The sequence below is a fragment of the Prinia subflava genome, chromosome 6 (assembly GCF_021018805.1).
Source record: "Prinia subflava isolate CZ2003 ecotype Zambia chromosome 6, Cam_Psub_1.2, whole genome shotgun sequence".
Classification (NCBI taxonomy): Eukaryota; Metazoa; Chordata; class Aves; order Passeriformes; family Cisticolidae; genus Prinia; species Prinia subflava.
The window spans coordinates 5,465,682-5,481,247 of record NC_086252.1 but is presented as its reverse complement, the minus strand read 5'-3'; the positions used below and the strand labels follow the sequence as shown (position 1 = coordinate 5,481,247).

At 54.6% G+C, this 15,566-nt stretch overlaps 1 protein-coding gene across 1 annotated transcript in view; it reads left to right on the top strand.

Annotated features, from left to right (window-relative positions):
* Nucleotides 1-15,566, top strand: part of COL18A1 (collagen type XVIII alpha 1 chain) — a 36,566-nt gene that overhangs the window by 313 nt on the left and 20,687 nt on the right. The window contains exon 2 of the mRNA XM_063399951.1: nt 276-343. Coding sequence (XP_063256021.1) covers nt 276-343 — 68 coding nt within the window. The remainder of the gene's footprint in view (nt 1-275; nt 344-15,566) is intronic.

Here is a 15,566-nt window from a genome sequence, read left to right as displayed (position 1 = left end):
CGGTGTAATCGTAGCGGGACCCCAGGGGCGCCGGTACCGCGGGGACACCGGGGAAGCCCGGCACCAGGACCGGGAAGCCGCCGGGGTGGGGGGCAGGGGTGGCGCCGGAAGCCCGGTGCCCCGGGACACGAGGGCTGGGGGGTACCGGGACCCTGGAGCCTCCGGGGCCGTGGGTCCCCGCTGCGACCGCGGAACGACCTCGGGATGGGGCTGGGGGTCGGGGGAGCCCCGCACTCCGCAGGAGGGGGGGTGACCTCTCTTTCCCCTTCCCGCAGGTGCCCCCCGCCGCGGCTGCTGCTCGGGCTCTTTGTCCTGCTGGTCCCCGCCGCTTCCCAGGAACCGGGTAACGTGCAGGGGATGCTGTGGGATGCCGGGGAGGGGAGTGCCTGCCGCCGTGCCCAGGGTCCCATACCTCCTCCCTGTCCTGAAGCCCCATCCCCTGGGAGGCTCTGCTCAGCAGGAATGGAGGCTGGAGCCTCCCCTTGGGCCAAATGCTGCGCCCAGTCCTGATTCCCGAAGTTGAGGGTGATCCCTTCAATGGCCACAACACTCGTGGCTACCGAGCCCGGGGGGTCCCGTCTGCTCTATCCCATCAGCAGCCAGGGATGCTGAGGAAATCCCTGGCTGCAGTTCCCTGGGAGGACCTGTCAAGTCCGTGCTGGCTGTGGGACAGGCGGGATGGCGTTGCCCCAGCGAGCCCGTGCTCGGCGTGTTAGCGGTTTCTCCACGAGTCCTCCCCGTGGCTGCAATATTCTTGGAAGTGCTGTGAGTGGTCGGGAGCCTCCAGCGTGTGCCCTGGGGATGCAACACCTCCCACACCCTTCTGGGCTTTTCCCTGCCTTCGGGGCTCCCTGTAACATCTCACTTCTCAAGCTGCTGATGCACTGGGAGAGGGGAATTCAGTGCTGACTCAGCTCTCCAGCCCTTCTTTCCCCACGAGGCACACGAGCCAGTTCTCCCACTGCCTGTGTTTCTGGTGAACTTTACCTCCCCGCCAGGGTAGCTTCCTGCCGGCTGCCAGGCGGGGTGAAAGACCTCCTCCCCTTGCAGCGAGTCTCTGGATGCGTGCCCAGTGCCCAGAGGCGGGAACAGCCACGGCTGACACAGGGAGCCCCAATTTGGTTCCCAGGAACCCCGACTGCCAAAGCAGCTGAGCTGCAAGTGACAATCCAAAAACCAGGACAGAGTAGACTTTCTCTTGAGGAAGCGGTCTGGCTGTCTTTGGCTTGTACCAGCGTGGTGTGAAGCATCACTCGTGTCCCTCTCTGCTGTCACAGGCTGGGCACGATGTTTCTGTTAGTGGCATCCCCAGGTACAGATGAGCTGGAAGTGGGCCGTGAAATTCGTGGATAATTTAATGGAGCGAGGGTTTTTGTCATCTAGGAACAGCTCTGGCACTTCTCCGTGGGCAGAGGGGTCAGCTGTGGAGACAAAGAGGCCGGCTGGGGCAGCGGGGATGCCCAGCACTCCCAGAGCACATCTGGGAACACTGGGAGAAGCTCTCCAAGTGCCCCAGGCTGCATTTATGATGCTGGTTCCCGTGACGTGGGTGCTTCCCCAGGGACCGCGGGAACAAAGCTCCCCTTGGAGATCTGCATAGACGGGAACATCATTCCCATGTGAAATCCTGAACTGGCTATTTTAGGTCCCTGGAGACTGTCCAGCGTGGCTGAACCGAGCTGGAGGGCTGGGCGCTGCATTAATAGTGGGTACTCAGGGTTATCTGTGCCCTTCCTATCCTCTCTCCATCAGCAGCGTTGGGCACTCAGGGCTGGCCAGGACCCTTTGCTGAGCTGCAGGTGCATCCCTCAGCTTTGAGCATCCACGCTGGGGGGGCCCAGGAGGTCTCCCAGGGCGTGCAGAGGGGATGGCTGCCGGGGGAGTGCGACCGGCGCCGGTCGCCACTGGCAGGGAGGTGCCCGTCTCACCCAGCTGACTTGGCTGTCTCCCAAAGGCAGGCTGCGGATCGGGTTTTAAAGGAATTCAGTGGGCTGGTGTGGTTTTTTTTCCTTCTTTTCTTTTTTTCTTCTCCCCCTTTCCTTGGTTCAATGTCCAAGGACTGCAGGGCCTGTTCTGCAAGCCTGCTTTTGTGGTGGCTCCTGGGGAATGTTTGCTCCGAAGGCTGTCCTGGCATGGAGATAACCTTTCTGTTTATCTGCCTACCTTGCAAATCTGGGGGCTTAGCTGCCCCAAACTGGGCTGGCCTCTTATCACTGTATCTCTGGGATTCCTCGGGAAGGGCATGTAGCCATGAGGAATAGCGTGGGGATACTGCCATGGGTCTGGTCTGGAGAGCATGGGGGGAATCACAAGTTGGGCTATGAGTGATCCCAAGCATGGGCTGGGTCAGACACTGGGGAAATCCCCATTCCCAGGGGGGCTATGCTGTGCCAGGTCCCTGGATAGGGGTGATCAGCTGGCCAGGCCACCCCAGTCTGGTGATAGAAGCACCAAGCATTGGAACAGACTGGCCAGGGAAGGGATGGAATTACCATCCCTGGAAGTGTTTGAAAAATGTGTAGATGTGGCTCTCTCTGGGGACATGGTTTAATGGTGGGACTGGCTGTGCTGCGTTAGTGGTTGGACCTGATGGCCTTGGAGGTCTTTTCTAACTGTAATGCTTCCACATTTCTGTTGTCTTCTCTCACACTGAATTTCTGTGCATCAGTTTGGGACTGGGAGGAGGCCCCAAAGCAGCTCCAGCCCTCTGCTGTGCTGCTGCTGATGGTGCAGGCAGTACCTGGGAATTCAAGCTGCTTCTTCTTGCTGTTATGAATAGCAGGTGCTGGAGCTGCAGGTGGAGAGGCTCGTTCCTGATCATTTCCATCCCCAGTGGGCCGTGGGTCCTGCTGGCTGGGATTCCTCACAAGCACACAGTGCTGTGCAAAGCAGTTTACAGCTTCTGACACAACTGCTCTCGCATCAGCAGCTGAGGGGGTTTGACATGTGGATCAGGGCTTTCCTACCATTATTTTAGGAATTTCTTCAAAAGACATGAGAGAATTGGCTGTGGGCAGCAGCCAGCATCACGGGCTCGGCTCTGGCAGGGTTAGCACCTCTCAGCTCTGACAGCATCCTTTGACTGCCGAGGTTCCCAGCAGGGGCTGGAAGAATTGGGGAGGATGCTGTGCTCCAAAATCTTCTCAGGCTCCTCCACCTCCTTATCAGCTCCCAGGACTGCTGTTTGCAAAACCTTTTCTGTGCCGTGGGAGCTGCTGGGGAGGAGGAGCTGCCCTGGACTGCCAACAGCTGGACAGAGCCGAGGCTGCGGGCATCTCCCTGCAGCACCTCGGGGCTCCTGGTCCATCACCCAGCAGGTGGATCCCATCCCTCCTGCCTGTCCCAAGGAGGCTGCAGCAGAGATGAAGTGGCTGTGCTTGGATGGTGCTTTGGGGCTGGAAATTAGGTTTAAAATGAGAGTATTCCTGCAGAGTGGCTGTGCTCCCTGGCAGGAGTTTGCTTCCATTGAAACACACGACATTTTCAAGCCCTAATCCTAATTTTGCCATTACTTCTCCAGCTCTCTACTGGAAGTTGGTCCATCCACAGCATCAATTCTCCCAGAGCTCTTGCCTTGATTTTAGGTTTCCATGTGGTGTCTGCTGGCCCAGTGTGGCTGTAAGCACCCAGGAGCTCCCTCCCCACTGCTGCATGTCCCTGGAGGGATGGAGAGCTGAGTTGCTCTTGCCTGTGGCCGCTAGAAAATCCTGCCCATACACTCCCATGATCTGGAGAAGCAGGGTTTTTTGCTCTGAAGAGCAGCCTCTCAGTGACACTGCTCCCTATTTATTTTGGCCTGCAGCTGGACTAACCTCTTCCAGTGTTTATGGTGACAAAACTTGGGTGCTGTTAAACAGCAAATCCAAGCCCTTGGAGAAAACATTTTGCAATCCTGCTTCAAGCGTCATCGCCTGGCTTAAAAAAATCCCTGAGCAGAAAAAACTGTTCTGCTGGGAAACTGACTTTGCTCTTGAGGGGGGAATGTCACTGCTTCTTTATAAGGAGGCAGGAGCGGGGGGCAAGGGCTCATCCAAGGCTGCATCCTCTGATAAAAAAGCGGGAGAGGGACTTTTTACATGAGCCTGGAGTGACAGGACAAGGGTAAATGGCTTCACACTGATAGAGGGGAAGGTTGGATGGGATACTGGGAAGGAATTCTTCCCAGTGAGGCCCTGGTCCAGGGTGCCCAGAGAAGCTGTGGCTGTCCCTGGATCCCTGGAAGTGTTCCAGGCTAGGTTGGATGGGCTTGGAGCAACCTGAGATAGTGCAAAGTGTCCCTGCCCATGGCGGGGGCTGGAACAAGGAGAGGTTTAGTGTCCCTTCCAACCCACCCCATATTATGTGACAGGGACACCGCATCTCTCCTGCACCACTCTGGCCTGTTGTGACTGCTAGGGATGATACTCTAAGCCCTGGAATGACAATCTCAGCAAGTGCACTGTCTTTTTTCCCAAACTCTTCATAGTTACCAAGAAAAGAATTAATTCTGGCATTTCAGTTGAGAGTTCAAAGTGCTGAAGGAGACGTCTGGGATTAAGTATCGATGTATATCAGCAGCCCAGAGGTTTGGGATTAATAAAACATTCTAACAATTCTTCTGGTGTCTCTGAAGACATTTGGAAAAGCATTGGAGAGGAATCCTTTCCAAGAGCGTGCTGCATCTCTCTGACTGAGTTTGCAGCCTGGAGGCAGTGTCTTGGATGTTAGGAAGAAATTCTTCCCTCTGAAGGTGTCGTGGCACTGGTACAGGCTGATGAGAGAAGCTGTGGCTGCCTCATTCCTGGAAATGTTCAAGGCTGGGTTGGACAGGGCTTGCAGCAACCTGGGACAGTGCATGGGCTTTAAGGTCCCTTCCCACCCAAACCACTGTGTGAGGTTCCATGTGGGCTCCACCTCACCCTAATCCTAATTTCCTCTCTGCCAGCTGTGGGGGTGCTCTCCCTGGCTCTCCTGTCCTCCAGCCACATCCCTCATCCTTTGGGTAGCAATATTTGAGGAGCAGCTGTGCTGCTGCCCTCGGGAGGATGTGCCCTGTCCTGCTGATGGGTGGGAGGTGGTGCAGGGGAAACCTGCAATGCTTTCAGCTGGTGCTAAATTCCCTTAAATCCCGGGGACTGGGAACAAGTCCCTGACTTTGTGGGCAGAGGAAGGCATGTGGTAGCAGTGTGTGTGGCTTTTAGTGTCAGGCTTGGTCAGCCTGGGGCGCTCCTTGCCAGAGATACCATTGAAGCACAAGGAGCTAAACAGAGGTTAGAAAATGGTTTGGAAATTTGTACAGCCAGCAGGGGCTCTGGCATTGCCTTAATATGGATTTGGAGCTACTGGGAGAGACAGAGGGAGAGTTGGAGCAGGCTCAAGGGCAAAGAACCTCCACACCCTCCAGTGTGAGTGCAGTTCATCAGCCCTTTGGGGGTGAAGGGTGGTTCCCACTGGCCAAAGGTGTGTGGCTTTGACCTCCTGAGGACTGCTGGGATGGAGCAGGACACTGACATCCCCTGGGCTGTGGGCTGGGGCTCCTCGAGGGTTGGGGCTCCAGAAGCTTGCTGTGCTCGTGCCTCTGACCGGCAGTGACCCCAGCACTGGGGCTTCCTCAGCAAGAAACATCTGGTCCAGAACATCCCGTGTCTTAAAAAGGTTGCTTTTGTGGAATTTTTATTGCTTTTTTTTTTGGCATCGTCTCCCAGCCCTTTTCTGAGATGGAAATTGGTCATTAGTGGATTTTATTGTAGTTTTATTTTATTCCCAAGCTCAGTCGGCTGGTTTCCTCCTCCCCTGGGGACTGCAGGATCTGGCTGTTCCTCTGACCCTGTCCCCAGGCTGTGGGAGGCTCAAACAGCCCAGGGTAGGAATAGTAGCTGGGGCACCTGGAACCCAGCATCACCATCCCCATGCTCTTCCTGCTGTCACAACTGGCATAAATCTCCCGACAGCCCAATGGTCCTTGATACTATCTCTGAGCGTATAATTAAGTTAGCCACCTGCCTTCCCTCTGGGAAACATGGTAATCAAACCTATTTATTCTTTTCTACCCTCCTCACTAGTCTGTAATTTAATTGAGTTGGACATTGTTGACTTTTGGATAAACAGCAACTTTTTGATAACCCCCAGATAAGCCTGTGGTGCTCACTTGTGGTTTGGCGGGAAGGCATCTGTACAGCTTAGTCCTTCCCATGGGGTCCCAAAATGCTTTCCAGAGGGGCCAGGACCCTTATCCTGGGTACACAGGACATGTGGGTGACATGGAGCCCCTGGACACCTCGTGTGACCCTATCAGTGATGCTGACATTTCCCCAGCTGGGTTCCAAAACGGGAGAAGTGCCCTGTCCTGCTGAGAGCTGAGGCTCAGGGGGCACTGATGGGTGGGAACAGATGGAGCAGAAACCTGCAATGATTCCAGGTGGCATTAAGTCCCCTCAGATATCAGGGAGTGAGAGAAAGTCCCAGCTCCTGGCACTGTGGATGGAGGGAGGCGTGTGGCAGCAGCACACCTGTGATTTTTGGCTTTTACTGTAGATTCTTTAAGTGGTTTGGCTTGGAAGGGACCTCAAAGCCCATCTCATTCCACCCCCTGACACTGGCAGGGTCACCTTCCACTATCCCAGGTAGCTCAGACTTCAGGACTGGATTAACCAGTTGTTACTTCTGCAGCTGCTCTGGCACCTCTTTTTGGTGGGGAGATGGTGTTGTCAGGCCATGATGGTGGAGAGTGTGTGGGGGTCCTGGCATCCCCCACGCCTGTGTGTGGTATGCAGTGGGCTCTTGGTCAGATCTAATCCCAGCAGGATTCTCCCAGTGCTGGGCTGGAGGGAGATATCAGACAGTTCCCTCCCAGCCAAGATGCAATGAAGTGGTGGGCCTGGCTCCCTCTGGGTGCCAGGGGGATGGGAATCCTCATGGCATCCTTCAAGGGATGCCAGCCCGGCTCCAGCCAGCCCCTGGCTGATGCTGACACTGATGGCTCTTTCCCACCTTCTCCTTGGGCTCAGCCGAAAGAGTTAAGGAAGCCACTGCAGAGGGGCCCCCAGAGGCAACCGCTGGAGGTAATAATCTTCCTTCGGCTCTTTTTTCTTTTCCCCTGCTAATTGCGGAGTTGACATAGTCCCCTCTCATGAAAGGCTCTTTTGTCAGCCGAGTTGCTGGGCAAAGCCCGAGCTTGGCAGCAGGTTGCAAGCCCCGGGCTGTCTCCTGCACATCCCTCTCGGTGGCAGGTAGTGAAATGACTCTTTCAGAGACAGTGATGTCCCTCCCTCCTTGGCTCCCATCTGAAACAAAACCAAACGCCTAAACAGCGACAAAATCCCTCCTTTTAGCCAACGAGGCCTGATTTTCGCTGGTTCCACCTCAGCAGCAGAGGGAAAGGTCAGCCCGTCTAGACTCTAATCCGACAAGTGTTGTATTTCTTCTCCCGTGGGTGTCCTAGCAACGGGATTAACCCGCACTCCGGGGCGGACATCGCCTGGATCCCGCTCCATCCCGGGCGCTGCTCCGGATGTGTCGCTCCGCATGGCCGGGCAGCCTCAGGGGTGGGCTGGGCTCCGGCCCTGCTCCCTGCGCCTGCCCCGGCCTCTGCCAACGCCTCCTGGTGCCAAACATCAGCCCAGCGGCAGGGGAATTGAGGATACTGCTGGTACAACAGGCTTGTGGATGTCTGATCCACTCCAGGGGTGGGCGAGCCATTGGTGAAGCCCTTCTGTCCCAAGAAGGACACCAGGCCTGGTTTTGTGATCACACTGGAGTGGGATGCTCCAGACCAGCGCTGTGGGACAACCTATGTTGCTGTAAATCTGACTCTTACAGTGGAAATGGGTATCCCAGTGCATTCCCTGATCCCAGTGCTCTGATCTCCCTCCCAGAACATCCCTTGCCTCCCAGTGCTCTGGTCTCCCACTATATCCCAGCACCTGGCTTTCCCAGGACATCCCTCCCTCTGTTTCAGCTCTGCAAGCGTGGCTGTTAAGCCCTGACATCCCTCTGGCCTGGGGGTCAGCCTCGGTGGCTGCAACACCAGTAAAAATGCATCTGTTTGGGTCGGGAGCAAAAATATTTCCCCTTTCCTTCATTCAGCTGTTTAATCTTTTTATCTCACTGCTGCTCAATCACCTGATGGCCCCAGTTTGCCTCCAGGTGTTACTGGTGGAGCCTTCCTGCCCACGTGCAGCTGGTGCCAGAGCTCAGCACCCAAACATCCGATGGGTGGTTCCCAGCGGGTGCCGTGCCTCTGGAGCCCCCCACATCCGTGGCACAGCTGCCTGATAACGCTGTCCAATTTCAATTTTTTGCAGCCTTTCCTCTGCTTTCCCAGCGGCCCCTTTCCGGGCATTCTCCTGCCTTCTTTCCTTGTGGAATGGCCAGCCAGGGTTTCTCTCACAAGCCGTGCAACCTTTGCTAACCCCCATCCCGCTGAGCTCTGATGTCCCCAAGTGCGGGTTGCAAAGGAGCCAAAGGGGCTTTGAAGAGCAAAGTCTGGGTCGAATCCTTGCTGCTGCAATGCAGAGGAGCCAGGAGCTGGCTCCCAGTGCAGCCCCAGGAGCTGCTGCAGGCTCCAGCATCCTCCAAAGCAGGGTGTTGGTCGTGGGGCAGGGCTCTCTCCGAGCTGCTGGAGCCTCTGCGCTCCGGCTCTGCGCCCTGCAAGCGGCCACACGCTTTAATGAGGAGCTGGCGAGGCTGCACGCCTGCGAGAAGGGGGGGTTCATTCCCTCAAATCCCAGCTGGGTGCTCTGGAGACAGGCTGCAGCTTGCCCAGTGTCCTGGAGCACAGCTCCTGCCTACACGGGATTTTTTTTTCCCCTGCAGCTGGAGCGGGTTAAGTGGGGTTTTAGAAGAGTTTTCTTTTCTCCTGGGTGCTTAAAACAACAATAAATAAAATCCCAGCCCAGTGAGTGACAAATGACGCTGCTGCTAGGAAAGGAAGATGTTGCGATGTTGCTCTGCTAATTTATGGGGATTTTTTTTTTCACTTTACAGGTCACTGCTAGCATTTGTGGAATTGGCTTTGCTGCAGGAAAAACTGGTTTCCAGCACTCCCGTTAGGAAGAAACTTCTGTGATCATGTTATTGAAATGCAGAAGAAAATAAAATAGCAATATATAAGTAGATGCCAGAGGAACTGGTGCTCATAGCTAGGTCCTTTGGAGGCTGTGTGTGTCCTCTGCCTTGTTCTGACCTTGGCTATGCTGCTTGAAAAAAAAAGGCTCTTTTTGCACCTTTTCTGGGCTTTCTGGCTCCTGCACCAGCCTGCAAAAGTAGAAAAAAAAAATCTGCATTTTGGCCATGGGAATGTTTTAATCCATCTTGAGGCAGTTTCCAGAGTTTTTTTATCACCTTATCAGAGCTGGGGCTGGCACCAGGATGAACTCCTATTAGGCAGGGAATGTTGAGACTCTGACTCCATCCCATAAATGAAAAATTATGGATTTGACTCATCCCCATCCTCTAGCAGTAGGACAGCAGCAGACTGCAGGGTCTTATCCTGGGGGTCCCAGCTCCCCAGAACTTTTAATCAGGGGAGGGAAACTCTGCTTCCATCAGATTTGGGGGGGGGGGGGGGTGGTTGGTTTTTTTGTGTTGCTTTTTTGTTGTTATTTGGTTGCTTTGTGGGTTTGTTTGTTTGTGGTTTTTGTTTTGTTTCCAGAAAGGATTCACTGCTTAGACTTGGGTGTTTGAGAAGTGAACATTTTTTCATCTTGGGTGGCAATGGGGGAAAAGAACCCCTGATTTTTGGGGCACCCTGAACCAAAAGCATGGCCATCAGGAGCAAAACCATCTGAAAGCCCAGAATCTCAGGTTTGGGTTGGAAGGGACCTTAAAGCCCATCCCCTGCTACGCAGGGGCACCTTCCACTATCCCAGGTGGCTCCAAGTCCCATCCAGCCCAGCTTTGGACATTTCCAGGGATCCAGGGACAGCCACAGCTTCTCTGGGCACCCTGTGCCAGGGCCTCCTCACCCTCACAGGGAGCAATTCCTTCCCAATATCCCATCCATCCCTGCCCTCTGGCAGTGGGAAGCCATTCCCTGTGTCCTGTCCCTCCACCCCTAGTCTCAAGTCCTTCTCCAGCTCTCCTGGAGCTCCTTTAAGCTCTGGAAGGGGCTCTGAGGTCTCCTTCTCTGGCAGTGCTCAAACCCCACCTGGGCATGGTCCTGCACAGCCAGCTGTAGGTGAACCTGCTTTACCAGGGCTTGGATTTGCCAATCTCCAGCGGTCCCTTCCTAGCCCCAGCCCTCGGGGACCCTGTGAATGACATCCCCACAAGGCTGCCCAGCCTTCCCAGCCCGCCCCCCCTTTGAACCCTCTGGTATGTGAATTTTTGCTGGTGTCAGAGGGTCGGCGGCTGCAAAATCCCTCCCGGTTAAGGGGTGGGAATACCAGTGTGTGCAGCTTGGGATAATTACCAGTTGTCAGCAAAACAATAGTGGCATTGTAGGGCAGGAGCAAAGGGAAAGGGCCCCTGTCTTGAGCGTAATGTTACTTTTCTATTTACGTTGCCATAGTCTTTGCTGAGAAATGGCCCTATTCTCTCTAATCCTCCCCTTCAGGCATGCCTGCTGGGCTTTTTTGTGTGGTTTGGGGTTTTTTTTTTAACCCCTTATCATCCCAGGAAACAGCTTGTGGGTACCCATCTCGCTGGCTCTGTGCTGCCGGGATGCCCTTGGCCCATTGCGTTGTGCCCATGGGCTGGGAAGCTTTGCTTTGAGATGCTGAAGCCTGGGATGGTGCCTGGCTGCAGCATCATCCCTGTGCTCAGGAGGGGGCAAACCTGATCTGGAATCTCCATCTTCACACAAGCAGGAACACAATTTACACCCCTCCTTGTTCTTGGCACCTGTCCTGTTACAGGTGGTGAACTTGAGCACATTAAAGCTGTTTATTGATGTTGTATTTTGCTTTAAAACCAAGTGACTTGTAGAAAAGGGGAATTATTAGTCAAATACTGGCTCTGGTTATTGGTTGGAAAGGGATGATGAGGTTGTGGCCTCATCCAACTCCTGCTGGCTTTCCCCAGCACTTGTGTGGAGAAGCAAAGGATCACCCGCCTGTTTAACCCCTTTACTATCCATCTCCAAGGCTTTTTGGACTTCCTCAAAAGATCTAAGTTTTCCTGCTTAAATACTTGTGGAGACATGGTAGGGAGAGAGGCATTTTAGCCTTGGCTGATGTCAGGTTGTCATCACTCAACTTGATTTCAAGGCATTCAGTTGACTGATTTCCCACTGTGGCGTTGGGACAGGCGCAGCCGGGTGGGTTCAGGGCCTTGGTGATGCTTTCCCTGTTCCAGTGGCCCCTCATCCAGGTTGTTCATGACCCCAGCATCCACCCCCAAAGGGCCTGCCAGGCATCCCTCCCCATCATGTCCCCAGTTTGGGGCCCACAAGGTCCGGCGTGGACCGCAGTGCCCTGCAGACAGCCCAGGACAGGGTGCAGTGGGATGTGACAGCAAAGCGTGATGGCCAAGGTCGGCTGCCTGGTGCAGAGGAAACTTTGGAAGGAGCCAAAACTTTGGAAATGCTGCCAAAGCCAGCAGCACAGGCGAACTATTGTCTGAGGAGTGCAAAGAGGTGGAAGGACCACGGAGCAGACACGGAGTCTTATTACGAGCACAGCCAGGGGCTTCCAAGCCAAACAAAGTCCCCTGCACTGCAGGAGGGCAGTGCTGACAAGAGCCAGGCTGGGTGGACTAGCTGGAGATTGCAGCTGAAATCCCAAAACAAGCCCCCCTCCTGGATCTCCTTTTTCCTGTCCATTCCCCAAGAAAATAATGTTCCTCACCACCTGGCCCCACAGTAAGCGCATGAGCTTGGATTCTATTTGCTGCACGCTGCGCTGAGGGCGAGGTTAATGACCTGCCGGCTGGTTTTCCCCCCTGAAAATCCATGGCAAGGCTCTGAAAAGCATCCACGAGCTGTGGCAGTTGCCTCCTGCAGCAGTGTGTACCAGCTGGCACCCAGCACCCCTGGCTGGCGTGGGTGCAGGATGGATGCTGTTCCATGGCGTGGAGGCTGTGACAAGGCTCCGTTGTAGCTTCAGGTACGACATCACTTGGTAGCTCTTCTGTATTTTGTTTGGTGAATTGGGATTTTTGAGCTGTGTTGGTATTTTCTTCACTTCTGAAGTCTTGGAAAACAGCTGGGGATGGGCAACTTCCAGTTTTTGTTGTGTAGGCTTCAAAGTTAGTGTGGGGATACCTGCAAACAGTGCTTTGCTCCATCACATTGGAGGTTAAAATCCTGGCTTGTCCCATCGTTGGCTTGGAAAGTTTTGCTTGAGCTCTGGGGACATGTACCCCACCTGGGTGCCTTGTCCTCCTCTGATTTTCCAGTTGGGATGTCATCAAGTCTGATCATAAACCCTCCATCCCATCCCTCATCTCCCCTCATCCTGCTACACAGCATCTGTCCACAATGCTAGCTGGGGTGCCAGGTGCACTGATCTCCCTGAATCCCCAGGAAAGAAGTACCTGGAAATGGGAATGCACTTCCTCCCTGTCCCTCAGGGAGACAGCAACCAACCCCCCTCCACTAACTGCGTGTCCCAAGGGTGATCACAGTGCTGCGGGAGCCCCTTGATGCTGCTGGAGCCCCTCGGCTTCATGCTGAGGCAGGAATGCCAGGAACTCGATTGAAATTTGGGGCTCACCGGCTGAGCCAGAACCTTGGTGGGGGGTGAGGAGTGGAGTCTTCCCCTGTCCAGGGAGCAATTACTCTGCAAGGTGATTTATTAACGTGGAGAAGGATGATCAAGGGGGTCGCATTCCTTCCCTCGCCTTGCCTTCCCTGCCTTATCTCCGGGCTGTCAGTTTGCCCAGGGGGGAGGTGAGTGATTGGAAGCAGAGACATGGCTCCGGTGGAGGGAGGATGCGGGGGGACTGGGGGCTACAGCTCACTCCAAGCTCATCTTGTATTTTATACACCTCTCTTGGGTTTGGCTGTGCCCAAATATTGATGGTCCCTCTCCCCCATCCATTCTCCCCAGGAAACCTCACGGGATGGCCAAAATCACTCCAGACCCAGTTGTCTGCTGCCTAGTCCCCTTGTCCATGTGGATGGGGCAGAGTGGGACACCAGCACCTCTGGGCTGTGCTCAGTTCAGGAGCAGGAGGAGGATGCAGATGATGACAGGGGTTTGGATATGGCTGCCCTTCTTTCCCTCCTGGGGCTATTTGATGGCTCCCCCAGGCAGTTGTGACATTTTCATGGTTTATCTTATCGAGGAATTTGCCAGGAGGATGTTTCTGGCTCTGCATGAGTAAATGTTTAGGAACGCTGTGGTTTCGGGGGGCTCTGTGGTGTTTCACAGCCAGAGGCAGGGGGGAAACACTGTCCCGGAGGCAGAGCCTGGCAGAGTGGCACTTGTGTCATTTTTGGGGCTGTGCTGGCTGCTTTCAACTCCCGCCAGCTCGGTTCCCGTGCATATTTGTCTCCCACCTCCCCGTCTCCCTGGCTCTGCGCCCACCCATGGACTGCGTGCCCCTGCCTCTCTCTGGGGACTGTCTCAGCAGGGGAGATCAGCAGCTCAGATGTGGCAACATCCTCCGCCTGAGTCTCCAGGAGGGCCTTTCAACTGCTGTTTGGGGCTTTTAGATGGGGATTAGAATCCCAAATGTCAATAGGATTTATAGATACCATCTGCTACTGACAGTCCCTGAATTTTTCTGCTCAGTCCAAAAGTGCTCCCGCCTCTGGCTCTCTGTCTGTGCTGATGTCAGTTTCCTTCCTTCCTTCCTTCCTTCCTTCCTTCCTTCCTTCCTTCCTTCCTTCCTTCCTTCCTTCCTTCCTTCCTTCCTTCCTTCCTTCCTTCCTGCCTGCCTGCCTGCCTTCCTGCCTTCCTTCTGCACTTTCCTTCCGTGCCTTCCTCTCTGCCTTCCTTCCTCCCTCTCTTCCTCCCTTCCTCTCTCCCTTTCTCCCTCCCTTCCTTCCTCCCTCTCTCCCTCCTTCCCTCTCTCCCTCCTTCCCTCTCTCCCTCCTTCCCTCTCTCCCTCCTTCCCTCTCTCCCTCCTTCCCTTCCTTTCCTTAGTGGTTCCAGGAGGGCTGTGCGCACCCGTTCTCCCGGAGCTCTGTGATCTCAAGGCTGGGTCCACAAAAGTGGGGTCTCCTGAGGAAGCGTCCGCGCTCTGCTCAGCCTGAGGCTCCCTCTGCTGTCCGTCCATCCGTCCCTCTGCCTGTCCGTCCATCGCCCGGCTCTTGCTGGGGAATCCTTCGGCTGTGCAGGAGGAATTGCTGAGCTGGGCTGGGGCAGGCTCCCTGTTCTCCCCCAAAATCCTGCAGGGAGAGCAACCCCGCAGAAAAAAATCGGTGTGCTTTGACCACGGATGAAAGGCTGCAGGTTTGAATGACAGGCTCTTTTTTCTTACTTTTTATATATTTTTTCCTCTTTTTTTCCCTCTTCCCTTCCTCCCCCTCTTTTTACCCCCGTTTTCTCTTTTCAGTTTCCTTTCTTCTCCTTTTTTCCTCTCCTTTTGTCTTTTTTCTTCCATCTCTTTTTCCCTTTCTCTTCCCCTTCCCCCTCTTGCCTTGTCCTCCCCTCTTGTCCTCCTTCTCTTCCCCCTCTTCTCTTTTTTCTGTTACTTTCTTTGTTCTTTTCCCCCGCTTTTTTCCTCTCTTTTATCCTTTCTCCCCTCTTTTCTCTCTCCTTCTTTTGCCTTTCCTCCTCTCGTTCTCCACTTCTTCCACTTCCCCCACCCCCTTTCCTCCACTTCCCACTGTTTTCTTGACTTCCCCAATCTCCTTTTTTCTCTTTTCTCCTTTCCCTCCTGTCTCATTTTCCCCTTTCTCTTCTCCCCACTCTTTCCCCCCAATCTTTTTTCTTCCCATCTTCACTCTTCTCCCCAAACTCTAGTTTTTCCTCTGTTTTTCCTTTTCCTTTCCCCCCCTCTCTATTCTTCTGGCCCAGGACTGAGCCCTCAGTGCCTTCTTAGGGCAATCCAATCCCCCTTTTCCTGAGGAACCATGCTGCAGCACCAGATGCCAGACAGTTTTGGGAAGATGCAGCCAAAGTCTTTGGGAGGGAATTGGGACCAGGATGAGGGTCCAGATTTGCTTTTCAAGAAGTCCAAGGTTATGGTAAGCTGGCAGCAGCATCTCATGGGGTGTGCAAAGTGCTTTTTGGGGCCTTTAGGCTGGAAGAGGCTAAAACAAGGGGTTTTCCCTGCTCTGCCAGCCAGCCAGCTGCCATAGCTTCTCCCTGGGGGAATACTTCTCCAAAATATTTTACCAGCTGGTGCCTTCCCAGTATTTGCCTGGCTGCTTGGTCAGTGGCAGAGCTTGTTGCACTGGGCCAAGATGCTCTGGTGCCCCCTGTGCCACCAGCCTACCCTCAGGTAGGAAAATTTGGAAATCCCTTTGGAAAATTTGGAAATCCCTTTTTTTGGTGATGCTCCAGCCCTATCTCGTTCCCGGGGAGCTGCCAGCGAGGATGTGTGCAGTGAAATGAAGATCATTGGCTTAACGAGGGTGTCCCACGGGACTGCTGCTCCACTCTGCTGTCATGAGCTGCCTAATCCCAGCAGAAGGGAGAAGTGGGAATTTCTCTGGCTGGGCATCCTGTCTGCACACGCTTGGGGTACCCCAGCAG